The 16,331-nt window shown below is 40.0% G+C and overlaps 2 protein-coding genes across 12 annotated transcripts in view; both read right to left on the reverse strand.

Annotated features, from left to right (window-relative positions):
- The window catches only part of bub1ba (BUB1 mitotic checkpoint serine/threonine kinase Ba), a 16,851-nt gene extending 5,509 nt beyond the window's left edge, over positions 1-11,342 (reverse strand). For 6 of the 11 annotated variants that reach the window (XR_013800654.1, XR_013800655.1, XR_013800656.1 and 3 more), the window contains exons 1-15: positions 10,991-11,342; positions 10,687-10,765; positions 8,421-8,593; positions 7,894-7,991; positions 7,058-7,176; positions 6,824-6,861; positions 5,498-5,579; positions 5,194-5,281; positions 3,776-3,990; positions 3,257-3,387; positions 2,083-2,223; positions 1,927-2,006; positions 1,142-1,300; positions 458-594; positions 234-369 (exon numbers count right to left, since the gene is read on the reverse strand). Coding sequence is in view for 2 of the 11 variants with exons in the window: in XM_079639543.1 (XP_079495669.1) it covers positions 234-369; positions 458-594; positions 1,142-1,300; positions 1,927-2,006; positions 2,083-2,223; positions 3,257-3,387; positions 3,776-3,990; positions 5,194-5,281; positions 5,498-5,579; positions 6,824-6,861; positions 7,058-7,176; positions 7,894-7,991; positions 8,421-8,593; positions 10,687-10,751 (1,662 nt within the window). In the remaining 9 variants the exon portion in view is untranslated. The remainder of the gene's footprint in view (positions 1-233; positions 370-457; positions 595-1,141; positions 1,301-1,926; positions 2,007-2,082; positions 2,224-3,256; positions 3,388-3,775; positions 3,991-5,193; positions 5,282-5,497; positions 5,580-6,823; positions 6,862-7,057; positions 7,177-7,893; positions 7,992-8,420; positions 8,594-10,686; positions 10,766-10,990) is intronic. The other 5 variants (XR_013800653.1, XR_013800657.1, XR_013800659.1 and 2 more) reach the window with 1 other exon arrangement.
- Positions 11,343-11,866: 524 nt separating this feature from the next.
- apobb.2 (apolipoprotein Bb, tandem duplicate 2) overlaps positions 11,867-16,331 on the reverse strand; it is a 52,546-nt gene continuing 48,081 nt past the window's right edge. The window contains exon 24 of the mRNA XM_079639350.1: positions 11,867-16,304. Coding sequence (XP_079495476.1) covers positions 12,037-16,304 — 4,268 coding nt within the window. The 3' untranslated portion in view covers positions 11,867-12,036. The remainder of the gene's footprint in view (positions 16,305-16,331) is intronic.

The following is a 16,331-nucleotide window of genomic DNA, read 5'->3' on the forward strand; positions in this document are numbered from 1 at the left end:
TGATGATTATGGCTTACAGATTATGAAAACCCCAAATTCAAAATTAGAATATTGTGAAAAGGTTTTCATAAGCTGTAAGCCATAATCATCAAAATTATAACAAATAAAGGCTTGAAATATTAATGCTGTAATATTAGTTTCACCTTTTAAGTTGAATTACTGAAATAAATGAAGTTTTGCAGCATATTCTCATTCAGCGAGTCTCTGCTGTGTCAGCATCAGGATGGATGTACCTGGTAAGGTGAGGCAGAAGCTGACAGAAGGCCCTGCTGGATGTACTTCTGTGCAGACGGAAGATCTTGTGCAGTTTTCACGTCACTCTGGAGCTGCAGATCCACTGCGCTCGAGAAATCTAGAGCTGCGATGCCACTGCGGCCACAAACACAGGATGAGCGGCTTGGAAACGGGGATCAATACCAAACGTATGCTTGCGTGTGTGTGTGTTTTATTCATGTACCTGTGGTAAGAGTACAAGGTGTCTGGCTTCAGGCCTCCATGGACCACTCGACAGGAATGAAACTGCTTCACCAACTCTAGCAACCGGAGGACTAAACATGACACATCCGGTCTAGCAATGGGCTCAGCGAGGAGATCCTAGCGGTGGAAAGATGAAAACAGAAATGTTTGATTGAGGACTCGCGTATAAAAAGATTGTTTCCGCCACAGAATAAAAAATAAAAAGAGTTTACATCTCAGAATTGCGTGATTTAAAATCACAATTGTGTGTTATAAAGTCAGAATTGCATGATAGTCACAATTCTGTTATAAAGTCACAATTTTGTTTTATTAAGACAGAATTGCGTGATATAGTCAGAATTGCGAGATATAAAGTCAGAATTGCGAGATATAAAGTCAGAATTGCGAGATATAAAGTCAGAATTGCGAGATATAAAGTCAGAATTGCGAGATATAAAGTCAGAATTGCGAGATATAAAGTCAGAATTGCAAGATATAAAGTCAGAATTGCAAGATATAAAATCAGAATTGCGAGATATAAAGTCAGAATTGCGAGATATAAAGTCAGAATTGCGAGATATAAAGTCAGAATTATCTTTTGAAATGTTTTATTCTGTGGAGGAAACAAGCTTCCATACTTGCGGAGGTTTACAAGGAAAAGAAAAAGTAAGTGTAGGAGAAGAACCTCAATGGTCTCTCCATGAGGAACCCTCCAGAGAGTCATGCAGCCGTCCTGGAACACGTAGCAGGAGATCTGGACGAGACGATCCTGTTGATCATGTGACCGTCGAGCTCGGAGCTGCGAGCTGATGAAGAAATCCCACGGCACTGAGGAAGAGTCCCGCTGAACAGGGACAACACAGTAAATATGTCTGATATGTAAACAGAGTAAATCACAAAAACATGACTAAATAAATATATAAGAAATTTGTGTTTTTATATATATATATATATATATATATATATATATATATATATATATATAAAAAAAAAAATATATATATATATATATATATATATATATATATTAGTGCTGTCAAATCGATTAATCACCTATTATAAAAGTTTGTGTTTATATGAGTGTGGAGGCGGGTTTCATTTGCATATTCATAGAACTGCGCATACTAAATGAGGCAAGAGTGTCGAGTTACATTCAAGATATTTTAAGGCATGAAGAATTTTTTTCAAGGAAAAATACTTAAATATGTAATTTTGGTGATCAAAGATGAGCTTTAAAGGATAAAATGATTGACGAGAGGGGGGGCTTTAATAAATAATATATTAACATATAAATAATACTACATTTCCACTGTAACTATATTACAATAAATAAGTGTATTTATTTTCAGCAGTTTAATTTTTTTACATCTCATTTGCCGTCTTTTAACACCCCGCCCTTCAGAAGTTTGAAAAAGGCCACTCACTATCTAGGGCTCTAAAACACACACACACACACACACACACACACACCTTCAGAAGAACAGTAGCACTGCTGGATGAGTAAAGGGTGAAGTCTTTCAGCGTACCGCGGTAAACCAACGTCTCTCCATCTGGAAGTGTGTGGAATATTCTATTAAACATTATTTCGACAACATTACTGCAACCGTGCACGAGTTCTCCACGTACCGAGATGCAAGTCCCCGCTGGTGTCAGGCAGAAGCTCAGCTTTACGGTGGAAGTTGGGAAGCGTGGTCCCGTCTGCTTGCTGGAAAAGCCTGGATCTCACGCCGGGACTGCAGACGTCCTCCGATTCACTGACGGCGGACACTACGGGCACAGACACACACGTTAAAAAGATGAGGTCATATATCACAGAACATGTTTGGGCGAGGGGGAAATGACCAGATAATGTAAGATTTGTGTGCCTGGGTTCTCGCTTAAACAAACATTATAATTTTCTTGATCATTTATGAAATCTCTTATTGATGATAATAGTTAGTCTGTGTTAGAGCTGCATGAATAATTGTTCAAAGATGTCGATCTCGATCAAACACCCACCTGATCTTATTCCTAAATGATAGTGATTCGACCCTGTCTATTAAAGTTGACAAGTCCGATCACATTGAGATCTGTGTTCTGATCCAGAGAGAGCCGTTGTCATGTATAGATATGAAACGGCTTTCTTTTCCGTTTTGGCGAGTTCATAATCTACCGTCATTCAACTATTACATTACTTCAATAGGAGCAACATTTCCTTGCTTTAATTAGTCTATTTAGGCTAATAGGATGTCAATTAAACAAACAAGTGTTAATGCAAGTGTCGTTTTTCATTATTAGGCAAGTGGCGGTTTTCATTATGGGTATTAGTATACCTTGATTTGATTTAATTTAATTCACAACTTTTCTCTCTCCCTCTCACTTTTTAGAATTGCACTTCACTGGGGCCTGCACAAACATGTCATTATATATGCATTTCGATGACATTATTATTATTATTATTTTGTGTAGGACACAGACATATTTAGATGTCGTAATTCCATGATTTGGTGCGTCTGTGTTGGTTCGCATGATGGCCCTGTCATCTAACAACCAATCACCGTGATCATTGCGAGGAAGCTCGTGCATGAGAATTGACGTCATCCATAGCAACGAAGACTCACTCTTAGTTTAGGAGTTGTCATTTTTCCTTACTAAGAGTAGGTCTGAAAGGCGTTGTGAATAACTTTTAAGAGAACACTCCTAGCTAAAATCTTTTAGTGCGATTTAGGAGTACTCCTAGTGGTAAGATAAAATTCTTTGTGAATACGGCCCCAGATCTAGTTTCACTAAGAGATCATATAAACTGAGCTTTATCTCCCACCATTCTCCAGCACAGTCTCTGGTCCCTCCACAGCTTGGCTGATCTCCGTGTCATTCATGCGTTTCATGGGATCCTGGGAAAAGTGAGCGAAGGAAGTGCCGCCCAACTCCTGACTGATCTCCAGGATAGGACTATGAACACAAAGCATGGACAAACCAAAGTCTGAGTGAGATTTTAATCAAGATTTGTCATAATTAGCCATTAAAAATACTGTAACATGAAACTAAATGTAACAGTGTGGCAACAACTAGTTCATGGGTTTGACTTAAAAAATGCATGAACTGATAAAAATGTGTGCCTTCAATGCAAAAATGTGTTTATTACAGTAAAGTGACTGAGTATGTATACTCACAATATATTCTGGACTTTCTAGTGTTACTTAAAGTTTCTTTGTAAATATTTGTGAGAATTGTTTCTATACCCATTTTTTTTTCAGTGCAAGACATTAAGACACTTCTGAACACTTCCAGACAGTTTAATCACAGTAAACGAACACGTTGAGGTGTCATGCTCGAGTACCTGAGCTTTTTCTCCTCAGGGCTCATGTCGGAGCTTGCTGCTGTAGTGGACTCTGGGTCCTCCGGGAGTTTCTGCCGCTCGACTCCACCGAATGGAGTTGAAGCGAGATGAGTGGCACGAGCGAATTCACACGTGTCGTCTGGACTCCGGCACAGAGTCTTATTCCAGTGGCCGTTAACGATGGCTTCCTCACAGCGAGAGATGGACGAGTCCTGCTAATGAACGCACCGTGATTACGGACACTGACAGGAACACTTTAATTACCAACACGGAGAAGAAACTGAAATAAGTAGTTCACTTTCACATAAAAATTAGCCCATGATTTACTCACCCTCAAGCCATCCTCAGTGTATATGACATTCTTCTTTCAATACAATCAGAGTTATATTAAAAATATCCTGGCTCTTCCAAGCTTTATAATGGCAGTGGATTGCAACCGACAGATTGAAGCTCAAAAACGTGCATCCATTCATCATAAAAGTGCATCCACCCGTCGTAAACGAACTTCACGCGGCTCCTGTGGGTTAAAGGCCTTCTGAAGCAAAACCATGAGTTTGTGTAAGAAAAATATTCCACTTGAGTGTAAAGCGCAACTTATGCGAGTAATGCAACGTGCCGCTGACATTTACGCTACGCCATGACACACTATACGCTACTTCTGGCGTCATAAGTTGCGCAAGATGCTTAAATATGAATTTGTTTCTAACACAAACTCATGGTTTTGTTAGGCCTTTATTACCCCGCTGGAGCAGTGTGAAGTTCATTTATGATGGATAGATGCACTTTTATGATGGATAGACGCACTTTTATCATGGACGGATGCACTTTTATCATGGACGGATGCACTTTTATGATGGACGGATGCACTTTTATCATGGACGGATGCACTTTTATCATGGACGGATGCACTTTTATGATGGACGGATGCACTTTTATCATGGACGGATGCACTTTTATGATGGATAGATGCACTTTTATCATGGACGGATGCACTTTTATCATGGACGGATGCACTTTTATGATGGACGGATGCACTTTTATCATGGACGGATGCACTTTTATGATGGACGGATGCACTTTTATGATGGACGGATGCACTTTTATCATGGATAGATGCACTTTTATCATGGACGGATGCACTTTTATCATGGATAGACGCACTTTTATCATGGATAGACGCACTTTTATCATGGACAGATGCACCTTTATGACAGATGGATGCACGTTTTTGAGCATCAATCTGTCGGTTGCAATCCACTGCCATTATAAAAAAGAGCCAGGACATTTTTTAACATAATTCTGATTGTATTCGTCTGAAAGAAGAATGTCATATACACTAGGATTGCTTGAGGGAGAGTAAATCATGGGCTAATGTTAATTTTAAAGTGAACTACTCCTTGAAGAAACGCTGATCTCACTCTGTCAGCGGAGAGTTCTGCTTTTGACTTCGGCCCTTTCAGACTCGAGGTGGGAAGCTTCAGAGACACACGGTTTACCGAAGATGATCTAAAATTGCAAAGAAAACATGGTCAGTCTTGATTAAAGAGTGGACAGAACAGCCAAGAAGGGAAAAGAAAGAATAAAACAAACACAAAAAACTAAAAGGGAAAGAAAGAAAGAAAGAAAGAAAGAAAGAAAGAAAGAAAGAAAGAAAGAAAGAAAGAAAGAAAGAAAGAAAGAAAGAAAGAAAGAAAGAAAGAAAGAGCCAGCTAGTGTCCTCACGGTTTGCTTGTCTGTCTGTTCTCATCAGAAGTGCTGAATGGTTTTGCTGTGGACGTTTTCTGCTGTCTAGAGTCACTTCCACCTGAACACACACACACATTTAGCACTGGAACTTCACCTACACAGACAGACACTCACTCACTCACTCACTCACTCACTCACTCACTCACTCACTCACTCACTCGCTCACTCACTCGCTCACTCTCGCTCACTCTCACGCTCTCTCACGCTCACTCGCTCACTCACTCACGCTCACTCACTCTCACGCTCGCTCACTCTCACGCTCACTCTCACGCTCACTCTCACGCTCACTCTCACGCTCACTCTCACGCTCACTCTCACGCTCACTCTCACGCTCACTCTCACGCTCACTCTCACGCTCACTCTCACGCTCACTCTCACGCTCACTCTCACGCTCACTCTCACGCTCACTCTCACGCTCACTCTCACTCGCTCACGCTCACTCGCTCACGCTCACTCGCTCACTCACTCGCTCACTCACACGCTCACACGCTCACTCTCACGCTCACTCTCACGCTCACTCTCACGCTCACTCGCTCACTCACACTCTCACGCTCACTCTCACGCTCACTCTCACGCTCACGCTCACTCTCACGCTCACTCTCACGCTCACTCTCACTCTCACGCTCACTCTCACGCTCACTCTCACGCTCACTCTCACGCTCACTCTCACGCTCACTCTCACTCGCTCACTCTCACTCGCTCACTCACACTCGCTCACTCACACTCTCACGCTCACGCTCACTCTCACTCTCACTCTCACGCTCACTCTCACTCTCACGCTCACTCTCACTCTCACTCTCACGCTCACTCTCACGCTCACTCTCACGCTCACTCTCACGCTCACACACGTTTAGCACTCGAACAAAGTCGCTGCAATATCACTGGCTGCACTCACTCTCACGCTCACTCACGCTCACTCTCACGCTCACGCTCACTCTCACTCTCACGCTCACTCTCACGCTCACTCTCACGCTCACTCTCACGCTCACTCTCACACTCACTCTCACACTCACTCTCACACTCACACTCACTCTCACACTCACTCTCACACTCACTCTCACACTCACTCTCACACTCACTCTCACACTCACTCTCACACTCACTCTCACTCTCACTCTCACACTCACTCTCACACTCACTCTCACTCTCACACTCACTCTCACTCTCACTCTCACTCTCACACTCACTCTCACTCTCACTCTCACTCTCACACTCACTCTCACACTCACTCTCACTCTCACTCTCACTCTCACACGTTTAGCACTCGAACCAAGTCGCTGCAATATCACTGGCTGCACTCACTCTGATTCATGTCCTCCTCTCGACTCACCGAACTGTTCCTGGATCACACAACAGAAAAACCATCAGCACACAGATCAGAAAAACATTTAAATGCAAAAATACCTCAACTCAACCCAGGACAAACTCTGGCTAAAGTGTGCAACACATTTACAGCAGTTACTTTTTACTTTTTACATAGGGATTTAAAAAAAGAAGAAGAAAAATAGTCTTTCTTAAAGCATTATAAGAGCTGACCTCTGAACCACATGCCCTTCTTCCTGATCGCTGTAAATAACGAATGGAGCTCGTTTCACAACAGGGGCGGCAGGTTCACACAAACTAGTAGATGAAGAATCTGCCTCCTCGTCAACGATCTAGACCAAGAATTAAAATCATACCATTAAAACAGGAACCGGACACTGGTTGTGTCTGAAAGCTCATTTTAAAAATGCAAATTAAAGGGATAGTTCACCAAAGATTTTTAATTAGCCCATGATTTACTCACCCTGAAGTCATCCTAGGTGTATATGACATTCTTCTTTCAGACAAATACAATAGGGCTGTGCAATTAATTGAATTTCGATTTCGATTATAATAATCGTCTAGATCGTACCAGCGTCTAGAACGCAACTGAATGCTTTTTTCCCCAAGCGCCTCCATACTTGAAAAAATGCGGAACACTACTTTTAAACAGCAAATGACAAAATATTTACGTACATATTTACAGCGGGTCTACTCGCACGGGATTAGTATTACCTGAGGTAATTTTTCCAGACCTTTTTACTGAAGGTAAAAGTCGCCGTAATCTTTACTGACATTGTCCATTGCACATCTGGACGGGACTAAAATCACTGAGAAGCTCTGGTAATAATTACTTTACCCCACCTCTTCATTTTACACTAGTCCCGTCCGATTAGGGCTTGAAATGATGGACTTCAATTCACTGCCATTATAAAGCTTGATTGTATTCCTCTGAAAGAACAGAAGAATGTCATATACACAATCATGGGCTAATTTTCATTTTTCAAGTTCGTTCATCATTCACTGTCCCTCATGTGTTTGCGTCAGATGTTGAGTGTAAGATGCTGTACCTGTGGAGCTGAGCTGATCCTCTGCTGGAGGAGTCTCTGCTTCTGCTCGATCTGAAGCTGCAGGTCCTGCTTGATTTTGTTGATGTGCGAGGCCTTTTCTGCACAGTTCAAAATGTAAAATCAAATTAAAATGCTATACGGTCTAATCAAGGCTTCTTATAGTTAACTAAAACCAGAAAAGACACATGTTCCTTGAAATAAAATAAAGTTTATACATATAATGTGAACCTGGAAAAATATGAATATGGTGCAAAAGTTCATTTCACAATATTCTAATTTTGAATTTGGGGTTTTCATAAGCTGTAAGCCATAATCATCAAAATTATAACAAACAAAAGCTTGAAATATCTCACTTTGCATGTAATGAGTCTATATACGAAGTATGTTCACTTTCAAAAACTTTCCAGGGCCTTGAATTTTTAATAGATTCACAAACTTACAAGGATTTCACGGACCCGTGGGAACCCTGATTTCTGGAAACCGTCTCAGTCTGAACACCCCAGACATGCTGTATAAAACACACGTACCACTCAAAGCCCTGTAGTAGCGCTGCGCACGAAGCTCCTCCAAGCTGAACTCCTCGTCCCCCTGATACACCTGCTCTTTGCAGTACATGATCTGCACGTGACCCTCCTGCTGGGAAACGAGTTCTTCTGGAGTCTCAATCCTCTGGGACGGGAGCGCAGTCTCCACCGGAGCGCTGGAACGTAAAGTCTCACGATTACACCAGTTGAAATAAAACAGTCACAGACCAATATATGGGGTGAACTGAGTACTAGTTACAATCCAACTAAAAAGAACATTTTGCTAACATTCCCATTACGTTATAAAAACAGTGTTCTCTGAACGTCTTTTATTTCTTGGTTATGCAAATGTTAAAGTCCCCCTGTGGTGAAAATCCAGCTTTATGTGTCTATGTGGTGTTTTTAATCTGCTTTAAGACAAATCATGTGTAAGTTCATAAGTGGACAGCATTGCTGAGTATTTTCTGCTTAAAACTGCAGTGAACCAAAGACAGTCTCAAACACACGGTTTGACATCGCTGGTGTTTCTGACGTCACACACTACCTTGACCAATCAGATCAACGTGTGATCGTCCACCAGCGGATCTCTGAGTGAGTGAGTGAGTGGAGGCGGGGCTCATTTGCATATTCATAGAGCCGCGCATACTAAATGAGGCAAGGGTGTCGAGTTACATTCACGATATTTTAAGGCATGAAGAATACATTTTTTCCAAGTAAAAAAAATTATTTTGGTGATCAAAAGTTAAGGGATAAAATGATTGACTGCAGGGGGATTTAAAATTTTGCAAAATGTCACATTTGAATTAGAGTTTGACCGGTTTTGCCGATTAATCGGCACCGATAACTGGAACAATTGTTTATAGGCAAAAATCCATACTGATAGTCTTTCCGGGTTGTGTCTGTTTCTGGACCAGCTGAGAAGGGTCCGCTGGCATTATACAGTACGAGAGCGAGAGCGCCCTCTAGAGGCAGAATAAAAACTACCACAGACGCCTCGTGGAGTTTGTTTTGACACGCTGTACAGAAGGGGACACTTCAGATGTGGATTTAAAACAGAGAATGAAACTGTCCACTATCGAACGCGTTTTCATATCATAATAAGGTAATTAATTTGTTGACTAGATGCTGCATTAGCAGAGAAAGAACAGCAGAATGTTTGCCGAGAGAAAGTACCTCAAGTAAGCGGTTAAAAAAATGCGACAAAAACACACACAAGCCCGACCCAAATGTTTAATATATCACGATTGTTATCATCTATTTGCATTAGTTTATATGCAGCTGGTCACTTTATTGCATTCATTATGCAGCATATATAAGTGGCATATATAAAGCTAATGACCTGAGAAAGCAATGTGTATTGACACACACATATAAACATAAATAGAACGAGTATACATACAATATGGACCTTTCATTTTGAGTCCTGAATAAAGTCATTATTATTATATATTAATATGAATGTGTGTCATTTCAATGCCCTGGCCCTTGTGTAGTATTGCAATTTTTAAGCATGAATGTTTAGATTTATATGAAATAGTAACACTTTACAGTAAGAGTCCACTTGTAAGTTGTAACATTAACTTTGGTTACTAAACGTATTGTTAATTTCAATATTTACTAATACATTTTTACATATTAAAGTTGTGTCTTAGTTAATGCACTACCACTACGATCTAACATTAATGATCAATCTATAAACATAGTTTGAACAATACATTCATATTTATTATATTTAAAACATTTGATTTCATTCCTTATCCATTTTAAAACTGTCTGTCCATTGATTGGTTATCGGCGTGGGCCAATCTATTATCGGTAAAATCCACAAACATTATTGGTCGACCTCTCTTTTAAATGTTCTTTGAACATTCTGAAACAAGTAACAGTTAGTAATATTTACTTATTTTTTAAATGGAAGAACGTTTAATTAAAACATGAACAATGTATTCTGTGCAAAAATAAATAATAATAATACAATGCTTTTGTAAATTAAACTGTTATTTGTTAACAGGGGAATTCAAATTAGGATACATAAACACACAATTATTGAGATATAATATAAAATACATATGATTAAATATATGATAATAAACTTATTCTGAATTTTATGTTTGGTTTCGGCAGGTTAGACTAAAACGTTACAAAAATGTAGACTAACGTTACACTAACTGAGCCGTGTGTGAGTATGTGACAAAAAAACAACAACACACATTAAAATCACTCACAATAAAAACTTAATTAACAAATGGATCTTTAGCACACTGCTTACCTCCAAATGTGAGGCGAAAGTTCATCCATCTTCACGCGTTTTGATTGCTCAAATCCTAAAGCCATCTAACTTATGTTTCCTGTGATTTAATAAATCCAGCAGCGTTAGCATGCAACGAAGGTTATTTGTAATCAGAATACTACAATTATAATGTAAGTTATTTAACACGAGTAGCATGGGTTAGGCTATGACAGCTCTGTCCACTACAGCGACAGCTAACTTACTAGCAAATCATTTTCAAATCAACAAAACATTATATTTGCGAGTCGTCTACATTTAGAAGTTGTAAAAATCATGACTGTACCTCCGAAAATCATCAAATATTCCTGTTTCGGCGCAGTTTCCTAGCATAAAATACTGACAGTAGTGGTGTTGTCTGTTGGGCATTCGAGGTTCAATTTCAAATGTTACCACGTGACTGTGACGTACGAACTGACGCTCCTCGACCCGACGTCACATATAACGTACTTGGGAATTTAACATTTATTTATTTTCGCGCTATATATACGTATATTTCATTTTATAAACTATTTATAAACAACCGGTCATTGTGTTATAAAAACGTAAAGGCAAAAGGCAACTCCTTTATGTTTTCTTGTTGTGCATATACTGCCATCTTCTGTTTTGCAGTGAAATCAGGAGTTAAATCCATCTACTTGGTTAAATCACTGATTATGTTTATATAACGTTTTAAATTAATTAAAAAATTATTTAATTGAGTGATAATAACAGTGTGTCACAGAGATCAAATACGGTCAGCCAGCAGTTTGTATTTTAATTCAATTGAGAGAATTCATTGATAGGCCGATTTTTCTTTTACGTCATAAATATTTAAATAAATGACGTTGCAATAACCGTTGGACATACAGGCCTATTCAGGTGAGGAGAATTAATTGTTCTTGAATAAGATAATGTAAAGATCACTGGTTTAATAATTGTTACTATATCATCTAGTCACGGAAATGTTGTTGTTTTTCGGTTCAAACGTAGGCTATTTATGTTATTTAAATGCAGAACAAAAAACTACTGAAGAAAAAACGTTTAACTTGGAATATAACTAGGAATATTATTGAATATAGGCTACAATTGAATAAACAATGAACATCACAAAATGTACAATTTAATATAAAATTGTCAATGAAGTAGAACAATGAGAAGAGTCAAGTCTATATTTATAGTGATCCATTTATTGTAGTGTTTAAATGAGACAAGCAATATTTCAGGGTTTCAATCACTAGACAAACATGTTTACATCATTGTGCTTGTGAGTGACTTTTAAAGTTATTCAGGATCTGTTCATGTCAGTGATTATGAGGCCTGTGAGGTGAGCAAACATACAGTAAATAAATCTCAATGATTAGTTGAAATCAAAGGAAAAATTTCCACACTTAATTCACCCTGATACTCCAGAAGTGTAGATGGAGATGTGAGATTAGAAGAGCACTCAAACACAGCCTTTCGGACGGGTAAAGGACTAAACGTGGCTGATATTTCTTCACTTATATTGAACCAACGGGAGAAAATCTCTGTTTTGTAATTATACCCATCCGATGACAAAATACGTTCTCTAGGCCTATACCTTACATCAAAATCACTAGGAATTGGCTGAGTCAAGATTATGTCTACAGCAGCCAAGAGGGTGCTCAGGGGAACAAGTTCAACTTTACCAAGAGCAGTGTGGTTTATTGCTAAGTCAACATGTCTGTCATAGAAAAATGTATAGTTTGAATCAATTTCTCGCACAGAATACATTCGGTCAAGATCTCCCTCTAAGGTCAGCTGGTCACTAATGTCAAACCCAAACTTGGAATATTCAAAATCAATGTAACCATTTCCAGTAGTCTTCAGATTGGATTTCAGACCATCAGCGTTCACATACATGTTAGCTTGATTATACATTTTCCCCTTAAGTCCGATAGCATCAGGGAATGTAGAATCTGTGGTTACTTGGGTTGCAGACTCAATAGAGATAAAGGAAAGAGTTGCATCCAGCTTCAAGGTATTCTCAGCGTCTCCATGTCCAGCAGACACTGAATCTGGACGATCAAAAGTGTACTTGAACTTTAAGTTTGATGCTGCCTTTGGATGGGCCTTGGTGTCCGCAGAAAGTTGATGAGTGGCATCAATAGTGAAGCTTGCCAGATTAATCTTAGCAACTGTGTCCACAGACAATACAGCCTCATAGATGTCTTCCAGAGTCAAGTTACTCTCATGATTACCAGCAATGTGGGCATTCTCTAAAGACAAAGAAGAGGCCAATTTCAATCCACTTTTTGTGGTCAGGCTAGTAGTTCCATCAAGCTTGGCCTTCAATCCCTGAAACACGGAGGCAGTTGTGGCACTTACACGCATCCAGTAATCCTTCGGATAAATACCTGCATTAGCATTGAGTTTAAGAATAGAGGACTTGAAAGACACCTCAGAGACTAGGTTACCCAATGAAGGAACAATGAGACCCAAATCAATAATAGGAGCAAACCAGCTCTTCTGGTAGACAAGTTTGGCACTTAGATTAAAGGGCTGGTCGCTTGTGGTAAAGTCATACCATAGGCCAGTATTATCATTCAAGTTCAACTCTCTGATTGATGTAATCTTGAAAATGGCTGGCACAAACATTTCTGCAGCATTTAAGTACTCAAAGCTGGTCACACAATTCACAACAGTGTAAATACCCATCTCAGCTTTGTTATTGCTGGCTGTGAAGTTATGGCTGTAGTTGTAATTGTTTAAGTAGGCGACTGCCACACTTCTGATTTCTTGTATGTCAGAGTTGAAGGTAACAGCGTAGTCTTTCTGGACATCAACATTGGCTAAAAAAGACTCAAAGAGGTTGATCTTGGCAATACCCCTGTTCTGAAAGTCAATAGAAACCTCACTAGGACAAGTCATGATGTTGGCGGTATTAGAGAGGACACCGCTGACAGCTCCGACAACCGATGTGACATGGGATGCCTTGATTTCCACCATCATATCGACCAAGCGAGCCTTCCCAAAAGCAACCAGCAAACTGTTCTTGATAAACGGAGACTCGGTTTCAACACGAGCATTGAATTCAATGTGGCTTAAAGCAACAGCATCAGCATTCACTTTCATCTTCATCTTCATCTGCAAAGCATCACTATCAGTGTGGCCAGTAAAAGACAGCTTGGCGGCGCCAATGCCCATCTTCAAATGCAGGTCACTCTCATGGGTGCCTTCCTCACAGAAGTCTTGAACAAAAAATCTGCCAGTTCCTTCATTTTTAACTGTCAGTGTGAATGCAGGACCATCCTGGCAAGCTACCGCCTTCTGAATCAGGATGACGTCACCAGACAGTGAGTGCGAAGGGATGCTCACCTGGTACTTGTATACATTTTCAAGAAAGTAAGTATTGTTAGAGGTAGATCCATTCAGAGTCAACGATCCCTGTTGCTCTAAAATCAATTCAATGTGTGTTAACTTGAAAGTCGCAAACACTATTACAGGACTCGTCTCTTGGATCGATATTTCTGCTGTGGATTCTAGATCGTAACTCAGAATGTCAAGGTTTGCAGAGGTTCCTTTAGTGTTAATGCAAGCTGTGAACAAAGGGTATGTCTTTGAGGCGTTCTTGAACTCTGCAGAGGTTCTGGCATTGTAGAGAGGGCTGCTGATTATGAATTCACCATACAGTTTTCCAAAAGATGGCACTAAAAGAGATGTCGAATTTGCAGGAATCTGACTGTCAAGCTTGTTCTCAGCACTGGCAGGATGGAAGATTTCATTCAGCTTTGTGTAACCGTGGGTGTTGATCAAGCTAAGAATATTTTTTACATCCTCAATGATGGAAAATATCAACACCTTGATGTGCTTTGGTAGGATTTCAACAACTTTGTCAATATGCATACCCATCACTATCAATTCCCCCAAAATATCCAATGCCTCACTGAAACTGTTGACCATATCACTCACTAATTTCTCAAATGCACCGATCAGACCTTTCAGCTTTAATGCATTCTCTTGGTACAGAGCTTTCAAGGCATGTTTCAGCTGCATAGCTCTTCTCTCAAAGTTCAAATTAGACACAAAGTCACTTAAATGACGAGGTATGTTCTGAATTTTAGAAGCAATTCCCTCTCGGTTGATGTATTTCCTCAGCGTCTCGCCCATGCTCACAAGTGCAATTCTGATGTTGTCAGGGACTCCAGAAAAACTTTCAATGAAAGGCAAGCTAATTGATTGTGTATCGTTGCTTTTGTCATACTTTAGGAAGCTAGAGACGGCAAAGTCCTGATAAGAAGTGTTGGCAGTGTTGAACAGATTGGTGTGCACTTTTCCAGACCCTTCCAGCCCAAGCCGCGCTGGACTGTTGTAAGCTCTGATTTCTTGTTCAATAGCATAGTCGTTCACTTCAGCCTTAACCTTGACTTTAATCTTTTGTTCAGAGGGGATCAGCAGAGTGTTAGACATGCTTTTAAATTGTGATTTAATGTAGAAACTGTTCTCTAGCTCAAGGCTGGATGAGATCTTGCATTCATGAGAGTGCGCTATAGATTTTGGTTTTGCTTTTAGAAAGACTTTTGCGTTAAAATTATGCTTTGCATGTACATAAGGGAAGTATATGCTATCCTTACCATTAACACTGGCATTAAAATTTAATCTGAATGGAATAGATGTACCATCAGTGTTGGTGTCAAATTTAAATAATATGGAGTTGAAATGTATATGATTTTTGAGTTTGACAGAAACTCCAGCAATCTCTAGTTCAGTGTTGTGGTTAATGTGACTTCCCATGATTTCTCCAATGGTTTTGCACTGAGCAATGACAGTTTCGTTTTTGTAGGTGATCTCGAAGGTGTGCTTAAGCTCCTGCTGACTCAAGAGGCTTTGCAGTGAAGTTGTGCCATTGGTTCTCAGGCCATCTTTATTGAGGTTCAGAATGGCTTTGTGGACAGCTTGGTGTCCAGTGAGTTTAACAGAGGCGTCGCTGTGAATAGCTAGACCACTGATGTCCAGTGCTCCTGTGACAAGGGAATGGATGCGTTCTTCAATGCTGTCAGATGAGGTCTCAATCTTAATGCTAACTGCTTCAAAACCAGCTCTGGTCTCAACCACGTTTTGAATCTTCAGGCCAAGAACCTGTGCTTTTGTATGATAATTTAGATCAAGCTGGGATTCATCGAAGGTTATTTTAGCGATGTTTAGCAATGTTAGAAGGTTGTCAAATGCTGTGTTGTTGGACAGAATCATCAGCTCTCCATTGGCAAAGGCTACAGCAAAGGAGTTCTGAGCCTGAAGAAGTTTTGAATCTACTTTCAGTGAAGAATTCATCTTTGCCTCTTGTCTAAATGGGAGGACTGAGACTGACTGCACAAGGTTTCCTGAAACATTGACTGAACCAGCCTTGAAGAATCCTTCCAGGTTTACATCTCCAGAGATCTCCTCGGAATCAACGCCAAACTGTCCATTGTGCTCCAGCGAAATTTGCACTCCAACACGGCTAGTTACTTCAAGCTTGCTTTTGGATTTCACACTGAGTTTTTCAGCTAATTCCACTTCCCCATCAATACCAATCGTGGCATCGATAATCTTGTGGCGAAGCACGGCCTTTACGTTAGCCTTAAGAGAATCGTCAGGTGTGGTCTCAACTAGAGCAGATCCTGTGAAATAAATAAATCAATAAGCAA

The sequence above is a fragment of the Phoxinus phoxinus genome, assembly GCF_949152265.1.
Source record: "Phoxinus phoxinus genome assembly, chromosome: 16".
NCBI lineage: Eukaryota > Metazoa > Chordata > Actinopteri > Cypriniformes > Leuciscidae > Phoxinus > Phoxinus phoxinus.